General features: G+C 36.3%; 1 protein-coding gene across 4 annotated transcripts in view; it reads right to left on the bottom strand.

Moving 5' to 3' along the window:
• The window catches only part of tspan33b (tetraspanin 33b), a 33,473-nt gene extending 14,684 nt beyond the window's left edge, over positions 1-18,789 (bottom strand). The window contains exons 1-6 of one of the 4 annotated variants that reach the window (XM_005159028.6): positions 18,486-18,789; positions 11,602-11,659; positions 11,377-11,504; positions 9,183-9,257; positions 2,649-2,744; positions 528-656 (exon numbers count right to left, since the gene is read on the bottom strand). In XM_005159028.6, the coding sequence (XP_005159085.1) occupies positions 528-656; positions 2,649-2,744; positions 9,183-9,257; positions 11,377-11,504; positions 11,602-11,659; positions 18,486-18,581 (582 nt within the window). In that variant the 5' untranslated portion in view covers positions 18,582-18,789. The remainder of the gene's footprint in view (positions 1-527; positions 657-2,648; positions 2,745-9,182; positions 9,258-11,376; positions 11,505-11,601; positions 11,660-18,485) is intronic. The other 3 variants (XM_073929414.1, NM_001045135.1, XM_068214815.2) reach the window with 3 other exon arrangements.
• Positions 18,790-25,396: the final 6,607 nt, after the last annotated feature.

Below are 25,396 nucleotides of genomic sequence, written 5' to 3' on the forward strand. Positions count from 1 at the left end.
ATAGAAAGGAAACAGTAACTCAAATAACCACTTGTTACAACCAATAGAGCACCTTTGGGATGTGTTGGAATGGTAGATTCGCATCATGGAGCAACCTGCATCCTGCAGGATGCTATACTGTCAATATGGACCAACATCTCTGAGGAATATTTCCAGTACCTTGTTAAATCTATGCCACGAACGATTAAGGCAGTTCTGAAAGCAAAAGGGGTCCGACCCAGTACTAGTAAGGTGTACCTAATAAAGTGTAATGAGTGTATGCCGTATACTGTATGACTGTGACTGTTTGTTTAATAAATGTAAAATCCAAAAGTACTCATGTCAAATATCTCATGTCATTTGCATATGTTTGCATGAATCAGACTTCAATATGGGATAAAATACTATAGTTTTTTTTTTTTTTATTCATCTTCAGTATCATAGAGTTTAAAATTATGACACCTGCTATTTTACAGTGTGTTACAGTCTGACAAGCTAGCATCAAAATGACTATTAATAATGGTGTGGTGTGAGGGCTTCACTCTCACCTCTCTAGGCAGAGGTGTGCAGCAGGAGAACGGCACAGAACATCTCTCATTGCTGGGGTTTGACGAGCTGCAGTTAAAGTATGGGTTCCAGGACCAGTCGGTGTAGTTAGTCCAGCCGCAGCACTTAAACTGTGAGGAAGGACAAGACTTATTTATACAAACTGTCTGCATATTCACCTCTTTGTTTTTTGGATAACATTAGGATTATTAAGAGGAGGATTAAGAACATGTAAAGAGACACAAAGGAGACATTGCACTGTAATGTAAAACAGTGTGCGTATTCTACATTGATGATCAGGGGATGGATATAAGCATAACTTCAGGGAAAACAAATTAATTAATTTTTATGCAATTATGTCACTTATTTATCAAACAAATCAAAGTTTTAAGGGTAAATCAGTAGATTATGATGTACAACAGACATTTGCTTCCCGCTGCACCCATCCGCTTGTCAATCTCACGTTCCATCCTTCCCTCCCTCGTGAACAAAACCCCAAGATACTTGAACTCGTCCACCTGGGGTAAGGACTTTCCTCCAACCTGGAGATGGCAAACCACCTTTTTCCGGTAGAGCACCATGGGCTCAGACATGGAGGTTCTGATTTTCATCCCAGCCACGTCACACTCGGCAGCAAACCTCCCCAGTGCATGCTTGATGAAAGTCCATGTTTGATGAAGCCAACAGAACAACATCATCTGCGAGTAACAGAAATGAAACCCTGTGGTCCCCGAACCGGACCCCCTCCAGCCCAAGGCTACGCTTTGAAATTCTGTCCATGTAAGGGGACAGCTTTTGATGAAACCAATAAAAGACATCCTTGACTTCCTAAGCTATCTGAAACGAAATGAAATCCTAGAATAATGTTTATGCGAAGCTCTCGGAAAAGTTTTGCAGGGAAAATGTAATGGATGTGATGTTTACACACGGTCCGAAAGACCTCTCTTACATTCTATGACATTAAAATGAATGCCTATACATTGTTCAAGATAAGGAGCTGCAGTATAGACCTTTTTCATGGCTGCTGCATGGAGGGCGCCATAGCGACCAGCGTCTTCTGGTAGAATGCTAAAAACTTCCGTTTACAGCGTGTACAACTGGTAATTTGCGCTCTGAAAATGGGTTTCAATAACGTTTTAAATGGATAACAGAGTGTTTTTGTGACACACAACTTATAAATGTGTCTGTTAAAGCCATTATTATCTGTCACATGTGGTTCAAGCGCGTCAGAAATACGAGAAAAGCGCTCTCCTAGTTCATGTGTCTGCCGTCAGAAATACAGTGTGTTTGTGCGTTCCCGGCCTGTCAGCTGTTAGCTCAGTGGCTCTTTAACACACACACACAGAGAGAGAGAGAGAGAGAGCAAACCAGAGTACTGGCATGAAACTTAACAGGTTTGAAAGTCGTGCAATTTACAAAAATGACCAATAAAAGTCTGTTATTGATACTCTGCTGGCTGATTTGCTGTTTATTCTAATCGCGAGCCGTTTGTGTATTTCGTGTGTTGTTTTCACCACGGTTTGTGTTTTTCTGTCATTTCGAAATGACACTAGCCTATATTTTCATTTTGTCACAGTTATTAAATCAGTGTGTCAGTGGCACAGTACAGGCTACGTGTGTGTGTCAAACATTTTGGTGAATTACATTTTTTGGGGCTGGTTATATATTTGAAATAAAGAGAAAATGTTGACTTTAGCGATGACAAGGTTTAATTTAAACTGCAGAAGATGCCGTCTGACAACAAGGGGAAAATGCCTCACAGCAACTGTTTTCCATCCTAGATCGCATTTCTTTAAATGATCTGTCCAGGAGATGGTGCTGATGGACAACAGTATTAGTTCAAAGAGGATAAAAGCAGGTAAAATAGATTAAAACTATCGTTTCAAAGCTGTCCAAACGTGACTGTTTACACGCATCAGCTGCTGAATGGAAGTTCTTCGCGTTCTCCTTGCGCTTACACGCAAAGCATAATGGGTCATCTTGCGTTCCAAGAAAAAGGTCTATAACGTCAATATTTTAGAGAATTACAGTGTATTCAGTCAATGATTTTGTCTTCAAGAAATGCAGATGACTACTCATGATGTCTGACACGCTTATGGAAATAAAGATAAAATCACCCTTACCTCTTTCTGGATGTAATCCATCAGGTTTTGCAGGTCCAGGTCGTCTCGATAATGCACAATGGCTTTCTTCACGAATTCCCCCAGAGCATCTCGTGTCTGCGAACATGACACTTTATCCAGTCTGGCCACCAAGCACATTTCCACCTGAAATCAACCTTCTACATCTGGCTTGTATATGCATATGTAAGCGTGCTACAGGAGACAGGTCGACAGCGCTAATTCACCATGGCGGCTCTAATAGCATATGCTTCAGTGTAATTAACTCTTGGGGCCCACCGAGTGTCTCCGTTTCTCCCCTGTCGGTTTCTCTAACTCTGGCACGTTCAAGCACCTCTGCATGTCATTAGCGAAGCCTCCATTCGAATGGAACATTTGCTTCCACTTTGATGTGGCAAAAGCTCTTTAATCATTACGCAGGGAAGATGCTGGAAGCGACGTCGCTAAACTGCCCTCCCTGTTCAACTGTGCGCTGCGAAGGTGAAATATATGTGTGATGTAATGCTCTCAATGGGACTGTAGAACTTCAAGGGTCCATGAGGTAATGAGTAGGTCTTGAACACACTACGCTATGCAGGATGCTTTAAAGATAAGCATGTATTTATTCATATATATTCAGTATTATGATATTGGCCCTAATGATTTGTGTAGGGACAATAAAAATGTTTTCATTTATGAATTAATAAAAATAAAAAAAAGAAGTCTTTTTCAGCAGACTTATAAAGACTATGAAGACTTGATATTAAAAATGCAAGTCATTTATGTTCCATCAAATAATCTGCAATGAATAATAATAATAACAAAACACTGTATCAAGTTTTCCAGCCAATACATACATAAATAAGAATGATCAATAACAAGTAATAACAATGACACACATTCAGTATTAATCCACACACTTGACCTATTTTGAAAATCGACCGAGTTCAGAAATGTATTTTAATTATTAATGGAAGAAGCATACGTCGCATGTGTCAATAGCCCATATAGATTTAACCTGAGAGATACAGTACAAGCATTGATCTAAATTAGATGAGAGATTACAAGCCGCACAGAGCGATTACAACTTACCACACGTTTTTAAACATATTTTGCAAATGTTGACGCAGTGGGAAGTGCTGTCGTCTCACAGCAAGAACGTCGCTGGTTCGAGCCTCGGCTCAGTTGGCGTTTCTGTGTGGAGTTTGCATGTTTTCCCTGCGTTCGCATGGGTTTCCTCCCTCCGGGTGCTCCGGTTTCCCCCACAGTCCAAAAACATGCGGGACAGGTGAAATGGGTAGGCTAAATTGTCCATAGTGTATGAGTGTGGATGTTTCCCAGAGATGGGTTGCAGCTTGAAGGCATCCGCTGCATAAAAACGTGCTGAATAAGTTGTTGGTTCATTCCGTTGTGGTGACCCCAGATTAATAAAGGGAATAAGCCAAAAAGAAAATTAATATTTTGCAAACTACAGAAAACGAGGCAACAATTACATGTTATGATCCGGTGTAAAAAAGAAACTGATCCATATGAACAGTCACAGTTACTGACAAAGTCCCTGTCAAAGACTGACAAAGTCAAATACATTATAGTCTCTGCTGCTCCTTCCTTTAATAGCAAACGGCCGGCGAAAACTGTGCTGCAGCATAGGTTATTGTATCAAAAATCCGAAAAATGACAACTAGGTTGGCTATAATGTGGTATTGTTGTGAAAATGAACTTTAACCCTTTATTCCAGCTGCTGAATCTCTATCAGTCAGTGTTTGTCATCTTTGTGTCATGATTAGTCCCGTGATCCCCCACACTCTGCCAGTGTCTGAAGGGAAAGGCACGTTCACGTTTTACCGGATCCAGCATTTTATATTTAGTGATGTACTGTATCAACGTCGAAGCGTTCAAGCAAAAGATTCAAACAGTTCAGTTTACTGTAAATTGTACATTTGCTGCATTGAACTTATTTTTAAACTCATTGAACTTATCTGTTAGACACATTCTTCAATTTAGAGTCTGTCTTCAATTCAGAGCTTCAATTTAGAGCTTTACGGCAAAGGCTGTGAATACTTATGTACATGTGATTTTTCAGGTTTTTATCTTTAATAAATTTGCAACAATTTCAAAAACTCTTTTTTTTTCCACATTGTCATTATGGGCTGTTGTGTGTAGAATTTTGAGGAAACAAATGATTTTAATCTATTTGAAATAAAGCCGTAACATAGAAAATGTGGAAAAAGTGGTGCTATGAATACTTTCCAGATGCACTGTATAGTCATAAACACTTGTTTGTAGCACCAGTGACTGTTTTCTGCTGTTTGTTATTCCTTATCATTTCTCCCTTGGAAACTGCATCGTAAGTTCTAAAATAATCGCAAAAACAGGCACACTTTTGCATTGCAAAATATTTTTTTTAAAAATAAAGAAAAAATGTGTCAAATGTACATCCAGTTTTAAAATTAGTCATATTAAAAAAAAAATTGTCATATGATAGAATATTCTTGTTTCCTGTTTTTACTAGAATAAATGCATCCTAAAAGCAACAAATAGACTAGCAAAAGAAATCCCACACAGAGTACTAGAGTATATATGCACTCAACGGGACCTCGTCTGAACTTTAAGAGTCCATGAGGTAATGGCAGACCAATAGGAAACCCTATAGTGAGAACTGACGTTATGAATAAGATGAACAATGAAAGCGAATGGCGGATTGCTTTTAAATTGACTTTCTATCCCATGAGATGGACTTAGAGTCTGAGAGATGACTGCTAAAAGAGGTTAAGCCTCCCCAAACAAGCCAAAGCCTAATGCTACAATTAATCTTTAACAATCTGCACTGTGTGAAAGTCATACCAGTGAAACACATTTGTGCCAATAAAAATGAACATAAATTGTCCGGAAAATAGACAATTTTGAAATAAGATAAACTGAATAATAACATAAAGATTTAAATAACTCAAAAATGTAACATGCTCTTCCAATATGCTTTGTTAACAATTTTCAAGGATTAGTTTTTGAAATTGACTGATTTTGTTTGCTTGTTTCCATAGATATATACACTATGGCAGTGGTTCTCAAACTGTGGTACGTGTACCACTATGGTACGCGGGCTTCCTTGTAGTGGTACGCGGAGGAATGAAATATGTCATGTACATGCTACATATATTTCTAAACGTATCAAAAATTATGTATATAATGTGCCCTATATGACATATAGCCTATATTTCTGTTGTAATCTGCCATGTTTTTTTACTGTGCAGAGTTGTAGCTGCTTTACTGGGCCTACTACGCTACTGTATTTCAATACTGCTCATTTTGGTGGTACTTGGAGAGACAATTTTTTTTCTGAGGTCGTACTTGATGAAAAAATTTTGAGAACCACTGCACTATGGCATACGGACCCTGAGCATGCATCAATACCACTGTCACATTTGTACAGTGCACCCAAGACAAAAGTCATTCAACAGCACTAGTCGAGACTAAAGCCAATCTGAAGATGTTGGACTTTTGCTCTGCGTACGGGTGTAATATGAGCAAACTAAGCTTAAAGGCAGAACATTTCATAAGTAAGATTTCTTTTTTTACGTTTTTGTGTTACGAACTTTTGTGCTAAACAAGTAACGTTACTGATGATAATACAGTCACTACTGCACTGAAGGCAAAGTAGCAGCAATGTGCACTAAATTCTAGGCTTATGCCAGTTTTGTGGAATCAAATCAGCAAACAATGTTAATCAAATATGACAACAAGATGCTGCGGTGCTAGAAACTTGTATTAATGTCAGCTAAGGAAAGTAACGGCTTTGAAGTACCTTATAAGAGTGCCTGATAACATAACAGTACCTGTGCCTCAATGTGCATACTGTCTACCCTAAATTATTGAATATTACAAATGTTATATGCCATTTAAATTTGAAAGATAGATGTGTACATTGAGATGCAGGGATATCGATGGTTCATAATGGAGATTCATTCACAAACTAATCGCTCCCTACATTACTATTAGAAATGAAAGCAGGAGAGGGGGTGTGTTTCAGGACATTCATTAGATCAAATTTAGTATCTTAGGGAGGGTGAATAACACATTTCTATGCACACAAACACAAACACACATACTCCTTGTTGGCAATGCATGTGTGGTCACTAATCCATCAATATTGTGGTGTAAAATTATAATTTTCATAATTTAAAAAAAAAATTGTATACTGACTACTAGGAAAACTCCCAATCATAGATATATGTGTATATATCCATGGTTCTGGATGGCCAGTCTCCCACTGCACTGTTCCACCCACAGTCCATTCAAAGCAGAGCTACCCTATACTAAAATGGCAGCTCTATTGACATGTTCCTTCCAATAGACCAATAGCGTAGGTGACATCTAATGTAAATATCCATGGCTTATATCCTCTTTTGGCACAAACCTATTGTGGGTCGGTCTACTCTGATTGGCTTAGCTGATTAGGAGACTTTAGTCAGTGGCTAGCGTAATAGAAAACTTTTTTCAGTAAACTTAATGGTAAGTAACACTTACAATGGTCCATGAAATAACATGAACAAACTATTAGTAATACATTTAGTTCGGTATTTATACATACTTGTTAACTTAGTTCATGTTGGTTGATGCTAACTCAGTGCATTAACTCATGTTAACAAGCACAACTTTGGATTTTAAAAATGCATTAGTTCATGTTGAATTGATTAATAAAATAATATTCATAAATACATTAACTAACATTAACTAATAGACTATTATTCTAAAGTGTTACCATTATTTATGTATTTATTTTTACTTGTGTTGCATGTTTACCTAATAACAACCACGGCCACCCCTGTGTAAACTCTGGCCACATCTGTGGCCACCCCAATATGATTTTGCTGTTGATATTATTAATTTAAATGCACTTACGCAATATTTCAATGAATAAATAAATAAATAAAATGCAGCCACCAATTATTGTGGACTGATTGGCACCATCGACACTGCTAATTAACTGCCCCTCCCCGTATAAACACAAGCTACAGTAAAGAGCTGTTTGACCGATATGCTGTTTTGGCTGCACCTCAAATAAATAAATGCATTTTGAAATCAGCTTTTCAGAATCTAGTTTATTTAGCACTTTGGTTATTTTGCTGGTTGACTTACAAAGGCCAAAAATCTCAATGATTTTGAGGATGTAGTTTGCAAAAAGCTGAAGTAATAATATTGAGGCTCAAAAAGTAATATGGATAAATTATATTATTAGGGTCTGTAGAGTGTGTGTGTATATAATAATGCCTTCTGTTTAGTTTGTTCCTTTGTCTGTGTTGTTAAATTAAATTTGGATTTGGATTTGGTATGCACGTGTAGGCTACTTGCTGATTTTTTTTCAAGGAATAAATTGCAATATTTTAAGAGTAATTAAATTAATTAAAACCACAATATTTACCAGAAGCAAAAAAGGCCCCACTTTATATTGTGGCCTTAACTAATATGTACTTACATAAGAGTTAATAGTTTGTTACAATGTACTTATTGTGTAAATACATGTATTTACTGTGTACTTATGCTTGATTAAATACATGTATGTAACTACATTTGTATTTAACTTTTGGAATTACATTTGTAAATACACTGTTGACCATTCCTTACACCTTAACCCATCCTTAAACCTACCCATACCACCAAACCTGTCCATAACCCAACCTCTATCCCAACTCAATAGCACCACAAGTGTTCTCAAATACATTATAAACACAGTAAGTACATTGTATTTATTTTTTTATGTAAGTACATAGTAGTTTAGGACACTTAATATAAAGTGGGACCGCAAAAAAAATAACATTGCATTGAACTCATAATTTTTAGCATGTGCCATGCCAAGATTTTGTGTGGCCTCATCTGGCCATCCCTAAGAAAAATCAATATGTTGAAATAAACTTATTTACCATTTTGCATGCAAATCAATAACATGCCAATGCAACTAATCTGTTTATTGTGGTCTACTAAAGAAAATCAAGTTATTAATTTGGTAATGTTAAAATATAAGCTTCCATATTTTACATCTAATGCATTGTGGTATTAAATAAAACATTTACAAAAACACCAGAGTACTTAAAAAATTCAATCGGAATAACTTTTTCGCCATTTATATCTTGGATTTCCACATACTACCTGTCTTTTGTATGCACAGGGGGGAAAAAATAGGAATGTATGGGTCTATTTCTCATTAGGCAATTAGAGAAGGCCACTGTTAAAGCCTCCCCCACAAGAGACTTGGGTCAAAACAGCAAACGAAAATGAATGTTTTTTAATTGTTAATAAAAATAAAAAATGATAATTTTTCAATTTTTTTGTTACTTTCTTCTTTCATACTGATGTATTTTGACTAATTAAAGTGCATTCATTTTTCAAGTTTAAATGTGTGTGCATAGTATGTGTGTGTGTTCATTCTCTTACATAGCATTCAAGTTATGTTCATTTTCATAGTCTCTCATATAATTCCAGAGAAATATGGCTCATGTAACAGCCTGTGTGCTTTATCACTGTTGTCTAGTTTATGCACTATGGTTTTATGTGAAAGCCCACCTGCTCAGAGTAGAAGAAGCCCAGGATTGCAATGGCCATTTGGGTAAGAAAGACCAGCGTCAGACTAAACGAGAACTAGAGGAGGAGGAAAGAACATCATGAATTCTTATATTCAAGGAAGATCGTGTAATTGCACGGTACAGATTACATTTCGAAGGTACTGATCAGATAGCAAAACAATTAAATTTATCTCCAAAAACAGCTGCTAAATAGTTTTTGTATCATTATATATGTAAAGGCTATATTCTTATATAAACCTATTAGTTATTAAGATCCACTTCATGTGAAAAATGTCTTCCACCTACAGAAATTTATTTGACTAAAATAGAGTAGCTAGTCATAAGCCTTATTTGTAGGTCTCTTTCAAAAAAAACATGTTGATTTTAGCAATTTTCCACAAAGCAAATGTTTTCTGGCCCAGCTCTGGGCCACATATTAATTTTTCCATCGGGCCAAGTACTGCAAAGTATGACGATTCTGAAGTGGCCCATAACTGGATTAAAGACAAGGGCCACACATGGGCCATAACCGGCCCGAATCTCAGCCAATTTATTACCCTTAACTGGCCCTGAACTATGCCAAAACAGGTTTATTATTCCAAGGTAGCAAAGATTTCTGGCCCAGATTTGGTATAATGCTGGCACAGGAGACATTCATCTGGCACTGACATATAGCATGTGGGCCAAACATGGCCCAGGTTTGCAGAGGTAGCACTGTCTTTAAGGCGGCACACAAGACTTGGACCAGATATCAAATGTAGTATTTGGCCCAGATGTTAAAAATGTATATGTGGGCCACGTAAGCTTGGCCTAACTTGTCCCACTTTTAAAATGCATTTAAATTCCACCAATTAGATCACTTAGAGAAAAAGCCCGGCCATAAAGTGAAATGCTACATGGGTTTATCAAATTAACTGCAGTCGTGACACACCAACATATCTGGCCCAGTTCTGGCCCAGTTATGGGTTATTGACTTGGCTGAGACTTGGTCCAGATATGGTCCATGTTTGACCCTTGTCTGGAAGCTAGACTTGGTCCAATCATGTACCATAATTCACTGCGGCATGTGGGCCAAGCAAAAGCTGATTGTGTGGGCCAGATCTGGGCCAGAAAATTTTTGAAATGGGGGAACCCAGGTAGCAAAGTATTCTGGCCCAGATTTGGTATAAGGCTGGCACAGAAGACATTCCTGCAGCACTGACATATAGCATGTGGGCCAAACATGGCCCAGGTTTGGCAGAGGTAGCTTTGTCTTTAAGGCGGCACACAAGACTTGGGCCAGATATCAAATGTAGTATTTGGGCCAGATGTTAAAAATGTATATGTGGGCCACGTAGGCTTGGCCTAACTTGACCCACTTTTAAAATGCATTTAAATTCTACCAAGCAGATGCTAAACTGGTTTATCAAATTAGCTGCAGTCGTGACACACCAACATATCTGGCCCAGTTCAGGCCCAGTTATGGGTTATTGACTTGGCTGAGACTTGGTCCAGATATGGTCCATGTTTGGCCCTTGTCTGGAAGCTAGACTTGGTTCAATCATGTACCGTAATTCACTGCAGCATGTGGGCTAAGCAAAAGCTGATTGTGTGGGCCAGAGCTGGGCCAGAGAAATGTTGCTATGTTGGATTGGTACTGATTCTCAACTCTCAACTACCAGATCAACACCACCCTTTAACCAGAAATCTCAAAAACTGAGCCATAACCCAGCCCAATGTTACCTAAACAATGTCCCACAAAGCAAATGTTTTCTGGCCCAGCTCTGGGCCACATATTAGCTTTTCCATCGGCCCAAGTACCACAAAGAATGACGGTTCTGAAGTGGCCCATAACTGGATTAAAGACAAGGGCCACACATGGGCCATAACTGGCCCAAATCTCAGCCAATTGATCACCCTTAACTGGCCCTGAACTGGGCCAAAACAGGTTTATTATTGGTACTGATTCTCAGCTATAAGTTAACCAGATCAACACCACCCTTTAACCAGAAATCTCAAAAACTGAGCCATAACCCAGCCTAATGTTACCTAAACAATGTGAACAATCACTACACTGATCTGGGCCACACACCTCCCATCCACAACTGGCCCAAAATGCATGCAGTGCCATCATTGCCATGCAAAGCAAAACACCAACAGTGCCATAATGAGGCCACATTTGGGCCAAGTCTGTTTGCTTTGTGATTTGTACTCACAATCTTAAGAAGGCGGATGTTCTCCCGCAGAGCTCCAATGCATCCACAGAAGGTGATGAAGAACATGACAACTCCCACCACTATGAGGATCACAGCCGGGTCAATTAGGAACGAGTCCCGCACGGTGTCTGTGAAGGAAAAAAAATCCCATTCAGAAACACAGCACTGCTCCATACACACATCTGCAATTCATGATGGTGAACAGAACACTCACACATCTCATACCTGTCGCTTTCTGAGCTTTAGCATACACCCCAATGGCTACGATAAGAAGAGAAAACACCTACAATGAATAAATAAACACAAATAAATAATGTGACAAGTACACGTTGGTCATCTAATGCGACTACATATTTACCGTACAATCAATGTTTCAACATCTGCAGGTCTAATATAGCTTGGCAAATATGTAACTAGCATGTTATGACTAGCCTTTTATAGCTTTTATGGAGTTTCTTTTTAAGCTTCAATGCTAAGTTCATAGAAATGTGACTATTATTTCATTTAAATTTTTGTTTTTTTGCTGAGCTAAAAATTGACTATCATACATTTTTACAATATTTACAAACAAACAATAGCACTGATTTTTTAAACATTCCACATTTAATTACTATATGCGTATTTCATGCAGCTGCCATTTAAAAAAAAAAAAACGAAAGTGAGGGGTGAGGCAGTGGCGCAGTAGGTAGTGCTGTCGCCTCACATTAAGAAGGTTGCTGGGTTGCTGGTTCGAACCATGGCTCAGTTGGCGTTTCTGTGTGGAGTTTGCATGTTCTCCCTGCCTTCGCGTGGGTTTCCTCCAGGTGCTCCGGTTTTCCCCCACAGTCCAAAGACATGTGGTACAGGTGAATTGGGTAGGCTAAATTGTCCGTAGTGTATGAGTGTGTGTGAATCTGTGTGGATGTTTCCCAGAGATGGGTTGCGGCTGGAAGGGCATCCGCTGTGTAAAAACTTGCTGGATAAGTTGGCGGGACTAAGCCGACAAGAAAATGAATGAATGAACCGAAAGTGACGGAAGTATAGGATCACCACTGTAAACATTGCAACAACATGCTGTGAACTACAAACTTTTAGCTGTTTTCACGATTTCAAATTGCATAAATGGTGTAAACATCACTTTAATATCATTCATTTAAGTTTAATTTAAACAATTAAAAGCATATTAAGCATTAAACAAAATCATAATCTCTTTATGCGTAATAAGCTAAAGTGTCCTTCTAGGCTTCAGTTCATGGCACCAGGTAAACACGTTGGGGACGCTTCCCTGCTTCAGCCTATGTAACCCGGTGATTGATAAAATGATCCAGTCCTCTGCACACATTTTCTGTTCTTTTAATTCCAACATTCCTATACATTTCTTTAAATCTATAATTGTATCTTTATCTACATCTAAAAAAAAGTTTAATTTAAAATGTAGCAACAGTTTAAGATAGAAAAAGTATGCAGTGTGCATCAGAATTTTATTAGTACACAGTTAGAATGTATAATTTCCTATAACTGTTTGTCATATTATATGCTAGTTAACCCTATCACACAAGCAAAGATGCTCTCTCCATGATGGCAATAAATTCATTAGAATACACAGACATTTAATAAAAAAGGTGTTAGTATTAGGTGACTTACATTTCAGACACATTAGCCCCTTTCACGCATACGTTATTTTACGGTAAATTTAGAGGTTAATATCCATGAAGAGCTAATGTGTGAACAGTCCTGAATGTGAAGCTTTGACATTAGTATTAAATTAGCAGAATTCCTCTTTGTCTAAGTAATGAATTTTTAAATATAACTGTAAAGTTGTTTCAGTTAATTCACAGCAATATACCATTATTACTGTGTTTCAGCCTTAAATGAATCTTTAGAATGAATCAGCCAGTGATTCAATAGCCCATTCATCATAATAGGTACTTGCTTCATTTCTAAATAAATAAGTTTGAATGATCACTATAAAGCTCTATTGGGCATTTTATTCATGATATACATTATATTTACTTTAATACATTTAGGGCATTATTTTTTATTACATGTATTGTATAAGCTATTAGTACAGTATAATCTGTTATAGGTTAGGGTAATTAGGCAAGTTGTATAACGATGGTTTGTTCTGTGGACTATCGAAACAAAATAAAGCTTAAAGGGGCTAAAAGTTTTGACCTTAAAAAGGATTTTTAAAAATTAACAACTGCTTTTACTCTAGCTGAAATGAAACAAATAAGACTTTCTCCAGAAAAAGAAATATTATCAGACATACTGTGAAAATTCCCCCCCTGAAAATTCAAAGGGGGGCTAATAATTTGATTTCAACTGTATATATATATGTACACACACACATGTATATATATATATTTACACATATATATATTTACACACACATATATATATATATATATATATATATATATATATATATATATATATATATATATATATATATATATATATATATATATATATATATATATATATATATACATATATATATATATATATATATATATATATATATATATATATATATATATAACCACTTTTTAATTCAATTTGATGCAGACACCAGACATCACACTATTGGTACACACACTAGGCCTAAATATTTGACTATATTTGGAGAGCTAAATTCAAAAATTAATAAATTTTAAAAATAAATACATAAATAAACAAAATCACATCCACACCAGTTGCTTAGGTTATTAAAAATCTGTCTCCGAATATTGATGTTTGCCCAGAGAAATCTCAGGATTTATTAGCAGACGACCCTAGACTCGATGTTGTTTCATTTAATGAAATGGCATTCAGACTTATAAGTGGCTTTATATTGAAACAATGGATTTGATTTTGAATTATATTGGTTTCTCCACGTAAGTGTATTATTACTTTTATTTCTTTAAACAAAGACTATATTCTCAAAGCTGAAATAAAACAGCCTGTGAGCAATAGAGACCCTGCTGCCATTGCTTCTGATATTGCTTCAGTCGCTGGAAGCTTTTTCATGTGTCTGAGAGTCACTGCAGCTCCATTATGCATCTGAAGAGTCTTCAGAAAGTTGTTCAGTTTTATCAGCTCACTCCTTAAGAGTCGATGACTGACTCGGCTTGCATATGAAATATAAGGAATCAGATTAAAGAGCGATCAGATGCTTTTTTTATTGTAAAGAAACAGCCTCTCAGGAAACATAATTTTGAGTAGATCTGCACGACATTGGAAAAATCTGACATTGCAATATTTAGTTTTTCTGATCTATTTTTTTTAATATATATATTTTTACTTTTGTCAACTGGTAAAATTTTGTTTCTCGCCACTGTCACCACTGGCTGGCTTGGTTTGGGACTTGTGGAGCTACACATCAATGGATTTGCTCTTCAGAGTTTGAACTTTCAGCAGTGAAACTGTTAGAAGCACTGAACTAAACTGAACTTCAACTCTGAAAACTGGACTGACAGTTTCAATTTACTAGAACTTCTATGTTAAGCTGCTTTGACAATCTACAAAAATAAAAATAAAGATGCTATAAAAATAAAGATGAATTGACTTAAATAAGCACAAATATATTATTGTCAAGCATCTTAGAAAATAGGAATTTAAAAGAGAGATCTGTGAGTGGTGTCCTTACTTATACTGAGCGCTGTACAAGCAAAAAGAGATAAAACCGTAAAGATAAAGGAGAAATAAACAACTCTTTATGGATTCCCATGTGAGTCTAACAGTATCCCGGTACATAACCTGAATAATTAAATGTGAAATAACATTGCAAAGTCTTTACTGTATAAATGATGAAATAAAAGACATCTTTATCACTCCAAACAGGACACTTTCTCATGCCTGAATACTTTAAAATGTTTTGACATGCTCACACAGTCACAGAAATGAAACTCCATAATGATGCATTCTGAATTGATCAGTTTTAAACCCAGCATATAAACTCAACATGTGACTTTTGAGGATGCGCACATCTATTATAAAATTATACACTGTGCAGCTCTAGTTCTGTGCATTTCTGAAAAAATCCAGTCTTTGTGACTGGAACAAAAGACTAATGGATTCAGTGGTAACATTATGTCCAAAGGTCCGTCTGTTGTGTGTAAACACTGGTTTAGAATGAACAGTTTGAATTGGCAGCGGCGTTCATTTTTCACAGCATAAAGACAATTAACGGCCATCACAGTCTGCAGATCATTTCTTTTCAATGTGAGTTGGCGATTTGAGGCAATATGAGTGACAGGGACTGCTGGTAATGTGACAAAATCCAGTTCAAAATTATGCAAATGCGCAGTATGTGAGCCTTTCATTCCAATAACATTTTTTTAACATGGAATCGACTTTTCTTTCTTTTTTTTCTTGGGTTTAATTACTATTCCGAGTCCAATTCTAGATAAAAAAACAGTTTTGTTAAAACTCATGGAATGTGAGTTACATTGTTTCATTTGGAAACTATAAATGTGACTTCCACGTTATTCTAAACAGCTTTTGGAAGCCTCACATACTAATCAATGCTGAATTGTTCTTTTGTTTTTAAAAATAAAAAATACAATAAACAGCAATGGACATTTTAATAACTATAACAAAAATTTAATATTAATAAAACATCAATAATTCTTTCATTTTCTTGTCGGCTTAAGCCTGGTTTATACTTCTGCGTCAAGTGACCGGCGTAACCCACGGCACATGCAACGCGCGTAGCTGTGCATTTATACTTCTGCGCGCTGTCTCTGTTGGTCTGCATTAAAACTTCCAAATCGCTAGTTGGGAGTGAGGTGTAAATGTTCCTCTGTGTCGAGTTTCTTCGCTTTTTTTTTGCTTTTCCTGAACACTTCCTGGATGTACAAGTGGCTCAAACTCGCTCATTTTGAGGCAGGAACCAGCGGACGTGCAACAACTTTAACTATGAGGTAAACACAAAACAAAACTTTCCACCCGGAGCTCCTTCACGGGACTCCACACTTGTAAACAATCGGTCCATCAGGCTCGCACCATTCGCGCGGCTCTCGGTCCCGCCCAGACTTGTCAGCGCTACCAAGCCGACCAATCGCAGAGCTTACGCTACGCTTACGCTTACGCTACGCTACTAAAAACACTGTAGGAACCATGACAGTGGAAACCATAATTTTTGTGATGCGAGCCATTTTAAATGCTATGGTTATGTGCCATGCTGTTGTTATAGTGATATTGTAGATATTGTTACATTTTTTGAGAGGTGCACGTCAGCGACGGCGAAGGGCTATGCGTCAGCGACGTAGCATACGCTGGCGTTTGACGCAAAAATTTAAATCAGCCTTTAATCCCTTTATTAATCTGGGGTCGCCACAGCGGAATGAACCACCAACTTATCCAGCAACCAACTTATTAATAAATAAAGATTCCAGCGTTATGGATGTGACATTTGCAGTAAAAATTCAAAACATAAATTCGCAGAGAAAGTATACATTAACATTATATTGAATCATCTGTTTATATTTTCCAAAACAACTAACCATAGAGTTATGGGATCAAAAAAAATTAATCTGTGAACATTTTTATACTTTAAATGAGGAAAATAAACAAGCGTTATGGATGTGACAAAAAAAGTCTGCAAGTTTACAGTATACAATATTTTTCGTAGAAATTTTGTGAATTAAACTGCACAACCCAAAATAAATAATGCTCAACAAAAGGATAAGAGTTGGCTCTTTATAGAACAAAACTGATTGATTTTATTTTATTTTGACATTTTTGCATTTTTGAGGGAAAAGCTGTGTTATGGATGTGACACTTTTTCGTTATGGATGTGACGGATGTGAAATTGCCATTTATTTGACTTTGGTAAATAAAATATAATAGTTTGAAAACATTGACTGAGACATTTTTAGGTATTTTTAAACTACTGTAAAACACTTGCCTGCGCAAAAAATGTAGAAACGGTTTCGCTATTTTGGTGAAAACATTTTTCTTTTCATGGCAAGGTTGACATTTTCATGGAATTGCTCATATACAATTATATACACAGTACAAAACCTCAAATCAGAAAAAATGGGAGAGTATGTACAAAGTAAAGTGTATTGTGTGATTGTAGAGTTTTAGTTTTTTGTTAAGCCACATTATTATTTACCTTTTTATTTGTTGGTATGATTTTTTTTTGTCATTGTATTAAGTTGGTACTATCTTTACTTTTTGAAATATAATTGTTTTGTTAAAAAATGTTGACTACTGTAAGAAATACCTCTACCCAACTTTAGTTTCACATCTTGTTATCAATCCCTTACGGGGAGGGATGAGGCACACAGAGAACCATCTCAGACAATAGGGTGTCGAAACATCAAGATAAAAACACAGCTATGACGACAGCTAATGGTGCAAATTCATTTACAATTAAAGCAGTAAACAAAATCTGTTTAAAAGATTTGAGTTTAACAATGTTATGGGTTTGTTAAGGTTAAGGGTACTGCTGTGTACTTTGAATAAACTGAATAAATGCTGAATAATAAAAAAAATGTATGTCTATATTAAAAAAAAAATACTTGTGAATGATATGTTAAGCTTGAGCTCTATGAGTGCTTCAGCATTAAGTAAATGTCTTGCTTAGGACTGAGAGCACAAGACCATTTTTGTCTGTTTCTTCGTCTTCAAACCTGTGCAGCAACTCTTAAATCTGACAGAAGTTTTCAGGAAGCTTAAGAGTCCTGAACAAAGGCATAATATGAGGCAATTTCTGCAGTGCAAGCGATTCACTTGATTCTGAGATTGTATCACACAGTCAATACCCTGATAAAACACAACACAAGAGAAGCGCCAGAACAGATGCCTTTGTTTTGATTGCACGCACTGTATCTTTAGGGGATTCATGCCTTCCTTTGCATCCTATTCTGCCATTACATCCCAGAGAGTGGTATTTTTACTCGATAAAATTCCTCGCAATTCTATGCAAATAGAGTGCTCCGAAATGAGTCGTGTTGTGCTGAAAACATCACAGTGGAGGAACAATTGCAACAGCGAGTCTGGTGAAAAGACTAAATTACATCCCCTGATGTTTTATTCATGTCAAAGCTGGCCAAAGAGCTTATGCTCTGCCGTCTGGAAATGTCCTTTCCTTCAACGAAACCCATTCAAAACTGCAGTCAGAGGCCTCACTCACTTACCCAGAATAAAAAGCTGAAGAAGAACAGGAAGTACCGGATCCAAGGGTTGAGGAAAGAGAACATTTCCGTCCTGCTTAGGCTCACCTGCCTGTCCATTTGAACAGATTTTTAAGAAGCATAAATATAATTACAAACATACATGCCAGGTTTCAGTCTGCAGCTGTAGTCTGCAATGAAGTGCAACAGCTGCTGTACATGTATACTGAGGTGCTCTGCACATTAGTGTCTGTGGAAGCAGCCAGAGCACAGCGTTACATAAAAGCTGCCTTTGGATGCTTTGAAAGCCATTGTTTTCCATCAGTGTGGACAAGAATTTGCAGTCAGGCAAAACAGACAGGGCGTGGGATTTTCGGTGTTTCTGTTTTGACAACTCCCTATGATTATTTAACCATGGTTCTATTGCAGTTACAATAGTAAAACTTTTTTTTTTGCAGTAAAACCAAAAGGAACCACAAAATTAACATGTTTACTATTCATTAGTATTCATTCATAATTACTGTCATTTCCACACTTCAACTGTGATAACTGAACTTCATTCATTTTTCTTCAGCTTAGTCCCTTATTTGTCAGAGGTCGCCACAGTGGAATAAACTGCCAACTATTCCAGTAAATGTTTTATGCAGAGGATGCTCTTCCAGCCACAACCCAGTAATGGGAAACACCCATGCACTCTCACGTTCACACACACACCCCATGCACTACAGTCAGTTTAGTTCATCCAATTCACCTATAGAGCATGTCAATTCGAGGAAAACAGGAGCATCTAGAGAAAATCCATGCGAACAAGAGAAGAACATGCAAAACGCCACACAGAAATGCCAACTGGCCCAGCTGGGACTTGAACAGTGACCTTTATGATATGAGGCGACAGTGCTAACCACTGTGCCGCCTTTATAAGAACTTCATCTATGTTATTAATCTATGTACACAATCTACATTATAAAAAGTGCTATAGAAATAATAAAGGGATTGTGTTGAATCACATTTGATGTAAAACCATCTTAACTACAAAATGTAGCATAGATTTATTATGCCATTGGAAGTAAAACCATAGTAACTACAACAACCTTTTACAGGTGTATTGCAGTGTGGTGCCTTACCCCTTTTTTTTTTTGTGAATTCTAGTTGATTTTTTTGATGTATACTTTTTTTTTTTTTTGGAGTCGTTACTGCATAACTTTTGTTAAATATAATATAACATGCTTTGGTTCTGTGGTTCCTACAGTTATGTTTACTCTAACGTTACTGCAGTACTAATACTACAATATCACTATAACAACAGCTTGGCACATAACCATAGTATTTAAAATGGCTCGCATCACAAAAATCATGGTTTCCACTGTCATGGTTCCTACAGGGTTTTTAGTATTGCAATGGTATTAAAGTAAAGCCATGCTCTCAAAACATTGTTTTTCACAACCACAAGTATGCACAAAAAACAAACAAACAAACAAAAAAAGAATAACCAAACCAATTAAAAAAGAAAAAAAGAAAAAAGAGAAAAAAACATGGACACAACAGTTATTGTTTTTACAGAGTTATTATTACAATGTTACTGTTTTAAAACCATGGTCACAAAACCATGTTTTTTTTTCTTTTAACCATAGTATGCAGCAAAAAACCATGGTTACCAAATCCATGGTTCTTACATTGATATTACTATGATATTACTATAGTAAAACCATGGTCACAAAACCATGTTTTTTTAAACCACAGTATGCACCAAAATAAATAAATAAATAAAATAAATAAACATGGTTACTAGAGTCATTGTTCCTACAGTATTATTACTACAACATAACTATAGTAAAACCACAAAGATCACAGTATACACCAAAAACCATTGTTCCTACAGTCATGGTTTCTAGTGTTATTGCTACAATATTACTATAGTAAAACTTTGTTTTTTCATAACCACAGTATGCATAAAATATCATGATTACTATTGTCATGGCTCCTACAGTGCTATTACTACAATATTACTATGGTAAAACCATGATCACAAAACCATGTTTTTTTTTTTTTTAAACCACAGAATGCATCAAAAAAGAAAAAAAAAAACATGGTTACTACAGTCATGATTCCTACTTTGTTAATACTACAACATTACTATAGTACAACCTTGGTTTTTAAAACCACGGAATACACCAAAAACAATGATTTCTACAGTCGTGGTTTCTATTATTACTACAATATTACTATAGTAAAACCATGGTCTCAAAACTACAGTTTTAAAAACCACAACAAGCACCAAAACATGGTCACTATAGTCATGGTTCCTATAGTATTATCATAATATTACTACAATATTTGTTAAACCATAGCCTCAAAACCATGATTTTTAAGATCACAATATGCACCAAAAATGCATGCTTCCTACAGTCATAGTTTCTAGTGTTGTTAATACCATATTACTATAGTAAAACTATGGTCACAAAACCATTTTTCGAACTAAAATATGCACCTTAAAGTATGGCTACTACAGTCATGTTTCCTACAGTGTTATCACAATATTACTACAATATTACTATAGCAAAACCATGTTCTCATAACCATGATTTTTAAGACCACAGTATGCACCAAAAAGCATGATTTTAACAGCCATGGTTCCTAGTGTTGCTATTACAATATTTCTATAGTAAAACCATAGTCGCAGAGCCATGTTTTTTTAAAACCACAGTATGAACAAAAAAAAGCATGGTTACTACAGTCATGGTTCCTACAGTGTTAATACTACAATATTACTATAGTGAAAACTTGGTCACAAAACCACAGTGTGCACAGTATTTACTAGACTTTTCCATAGTAAAACCATGGTTAATTTGCAATATTGTCCCCTGTCCGTCTCAGTATGAGAAGACAGACACTTAGGTGTTTTGTGAATCAGTCTGTCACCGGTTCAGAGTGATGACTTGATTATCAGAGTCTCGGTAGATCAAGGACTGTGAAACCAGGGCAGGCTGTTCAAGCTGCTGGAAAGCCATTCTAAATATAAATGACCCATCGTGAAACTGCACTTTCAGGAGTAGTTTGGACTCTGCTGCTTGTCTGACTGCCTTTTCCCACTGGGACCTCTGCTGTTTCTCTGGACTGCATCTGTAAAGCTCATTCAATCCTTTCTTCACGAGAGCCGAAGGACAATCAATCCGGTTGTTGAGAGTCTTTTGCACAGGTTTATTTGCTACAGGCCCTGAAAGCTCTTCCCCCCCTCTCTTTTCTTTGAAAGTTTGGAGACAGAGCAGTAGAGATCCAACACATTGATTTGTTTGTTTCCTCCTGACATCCACAAATATCACATCCTTTGAATGCATTATGGATCCAGTATCGTCTATCATAATTCTCATGTTACCGCGTTCAGACGCTACTCTGCAGCTTTCTGAATATACTGTAGCTATAAGAGTATTGATCTGAAGAAGAAAAGAGCACAGCATTTCTCTATAATGTCTAATGACTTTATAGGTCTGCTACAAAACAGACTGTTATAAAGCAATGCTTTGTATTGGTACTTTTACAAAGGCACGTATTATTATGAACTTTAGCAAATTTAAAAGTGTATAATTATTTTTATAATCACTGTTGCAAGCATTAAGAAACTAATGTTACAAAAATTATTAAAATTTTGGTATAGGTTGTTTTCAATCATGTGGCTCTGGTGATGTGTACAATTCAGACGGAGGGCATGAATCAAAAAAAAAAAAAAGGTGACAGAGCAAAGTCCATATTTTTGCGAGTTTTACCACATTTCAAAGGAGATGTAAATGGAAAATACAGTGCATCCAGAAAGTATTCATAGCTCTTTACTTTTTCCACATTCTATTATGTTACAGCCTTATTCAAAAATGGATTAAAATAATTTATTTCCTCAAAATTCTGCATACAATAATCTATAATGACAATGTGAAAAATTATTTTTTTTTTTAATTGTTGCAAATTTATTAAAAATAAAAACCTGAAAAATCACATGTATTCACAGACTTTGCTCAATACTTTGCTGATGCACCTTTGGCAGCAATTTCAGCCTCAAGTCTTTTTTAATCATGATTCCACAAGCTGAGGAATTCTTTGGGAATTTTTGCCCATTCCTCTTTGCAGTACCTCTCAAGCTCTATCAGGTTGGATGGGAAGTAATGGTGTACAGCCATTTTCAGATCTCTCCAGAGATGTTCAATAGGATTTAGGGTCTGGGCTCTGGCTGGGCCACTCAAGGACATTTACCGAGTTGTTGTGAAGCCACTCCATTGATATTTTGGCAATGTGCTTTGGGTCATTGTCCTGTTGGAAGATGAACCGTCGCCCCAGTCTGAGGTCAAGAGCACTCTGAAGCAGGTCTTCATTCAGGATGTCTCTGTACATTGCTGCATTCATCTTTCCCTCTAACCTGACTAATCTTTCAGTTCCTGCTGCTGAAAAACATCCCATCCCTACAGCATGATGCTGCCACCACCATGCATGGATGGTATTAGCCTGGTGATGAGCTGTGCCTGGTTTTCTCCAAATGTAACGCCTGCCATTCACTCCAAAGAGTACAATTTTAGTCTCACCAGACCAGAGAATTTAGTTTCTTATGGTCTAAGAGTCCTTCAGATGCCTTTTGGCAAATTCCAGGCAGGGCTGCTATGCGCCCTTTACTAAGGAGTGGTTTCCGTTTAGCCACTCTACCATACAGGCCTGATTGGTGGATTGCTGCACAGATGATTGTCCTTTTGTAAGGTACTCCTCTCTCCACAGAAGAATGCTGGAGCTCAGAGACCATCAGGATATTGATCACCTCCCTGACTAAGGCCCTTCTCCTCAGATCACTCAGCTTAGATGGCCGGCCAGCTCTAGGAAGGGTCCTGGTGGTTCCAAACATCTTCCACTTACGGATGATGGAGGCCACTGTGTTCACGGGAACTTTCAGAGCAGCAGAAATTTTTCTGTAACCTTCCCCAGCCTTGAGACAATCCTGTCTTGGAGTACTACAGACAATTTCTTTGTCTTCATGCTTGGTTTGTGCTTTGACGTGCACTGTCAATCCCGGGACCTTATATAGACAGGTATATGCCCTTACAAATCATGTCCAATCAACTGAATTTACCACAGGTGAACTCCAATCACGCTACTAAAACATCTCAAGACTGATCAGTGGAAACATAAAGTACCTGAGCTCAATTTAGGGCTTCATGGCAAAGGCTGTTAATACTTTTGTACGTGTTATTTTTCAGGTTATTTTAATAAATTTGCAAGAATAAAAAAAAAAAACTCTTTTTTCACATTGTAATATGGGGTATTGTGTGTAGAAGTTTGAGGAAATAAATGAATTTCATCCATTTTGGAATAAGGCTGTAACATTAAAAAGTGTAAAAGTGTTTCCATCCTAGCTTATGCACATCTTTTCTTACCGAATAAAAACTTTATGCACCTGGTCATCTCCCAGCTAAGACCAGGCTGGAAATGGCCTAAACCTCTCTAAAACCAGCTTAGTTGACCAGCTAAAACCAGCCAACCAGCTTGGGCTGGTTTAAGCAGTTTTTTTCAGTAGAGAATGCTAACACGCTGCTAATCTGTTTGATACTGCCAACATTTAGCACATTGCTAACATGATTTAACAATGATTACAATGTTTATTTTTCTTTATTCTTAAAAACCCCCTTAAACAAGGCATATTGTGTAAAAAAAAAAAAAAAAAAAAAACATTCTCACGTTTTAGTTTTTTTTTTTTTTTTTACCATAAAGCCACAATACGTAGGGTTTTGTTCATTAAAATAATGTTTAAATCATGAGAAAAAAAATATTAGTTTTGTTAAATTAGTGACTTGGACTGTGTTCTGTGTGGCTATGTTAATAATGTCACACACCCTCGATTTCCGGATTGGTTTTATAGGAAAATAAAATATCCGTAGCGTTACTGCAATTCAATGCTATTCAATGCTTGTTCATTAAAATACCCAAAAACCACTTATAACTAATGACATGAAACATGAAACCTGTGTGACTATGCTAATACTGTAATGTCACACGCCTTCAATTTATGATTTGGTTTATAGGGGAAAAATGTTGTAGCTTTAACGGTAATGATAACATGTTGCTACTATGTTTAAAACACGCCTTAGCACAATGCTAACACTGCTTACCTGGTTAAAAAAAAAGAATGGCGTATCAGTTTGCATGATTTGACATCGTTAACATTTAGCATGTTGCTAACAGGATTTAACACAATGCTAGCAATGTTTCTTTTTAATTTAAAGCCTCTAAAACAATAACTTAGCTTGTATACAGTACAAACGAAAAAGGCAGTACATAAAATTCTCACATGGCTTTGGGTTTCTTTTTCCATCTTAAAAGAACAATATGTATGATTCTTCATTAAAATAACCAAAAACCACTACAACAGTTATATATTTCACTTATATACTTACATTTTTCCAAATATTTTAAAGTACACTCTCAGAAAAAAAGGTACAATGAGGGTACAATTTTGTTCCTAGAGGGAACAAAATATAAAATTGTACCTTGAAAGGTCCCATATTGGTCCTTAGGGTACAATTTTGTACCCAAATGGGCTATAAAGGTACAAATGTCCAGATTTAGGTTTGAAAGGTACATTTTTGTACCTTTTATAGCACATTTGGATACAAAATTGTACCGTAAAGGACCAATTTGGCACCTTTAAAGGTACAATTATATATTTTGTTTCCCTATAGGAACAAAATTGTACCCTCAGCTCATGATAAGATCAAGACACTATATAACACTAATTTAAATGTATTAATACTAAACATTAATACTAAAATACATAATTTAAAAATATAATAAATAAATAAATTGATTGAATTAAATATTTTAATAATTAATTTTTTTCATGTATTTAAATTACATTTTTTCTCAAAAATGTTAATAATTTAATTTATAATTAAATGTAATTTTAATCA

Source organism: Danio rerio, chromosome 18 (genome assembly GCF_049306965.1).
Source record: "Danio rerio strain Tuebingen ecotype United States chromosome 18, GRCz12tu, whole genome shotgun sequence".
Classification (NCBI taxonomy): domain Eukaryota; kingdom Metazoa; phylum Chordata; class Actinopteri; order Cypriniformes; family Danionidae; genus Danio; species Danio rerio.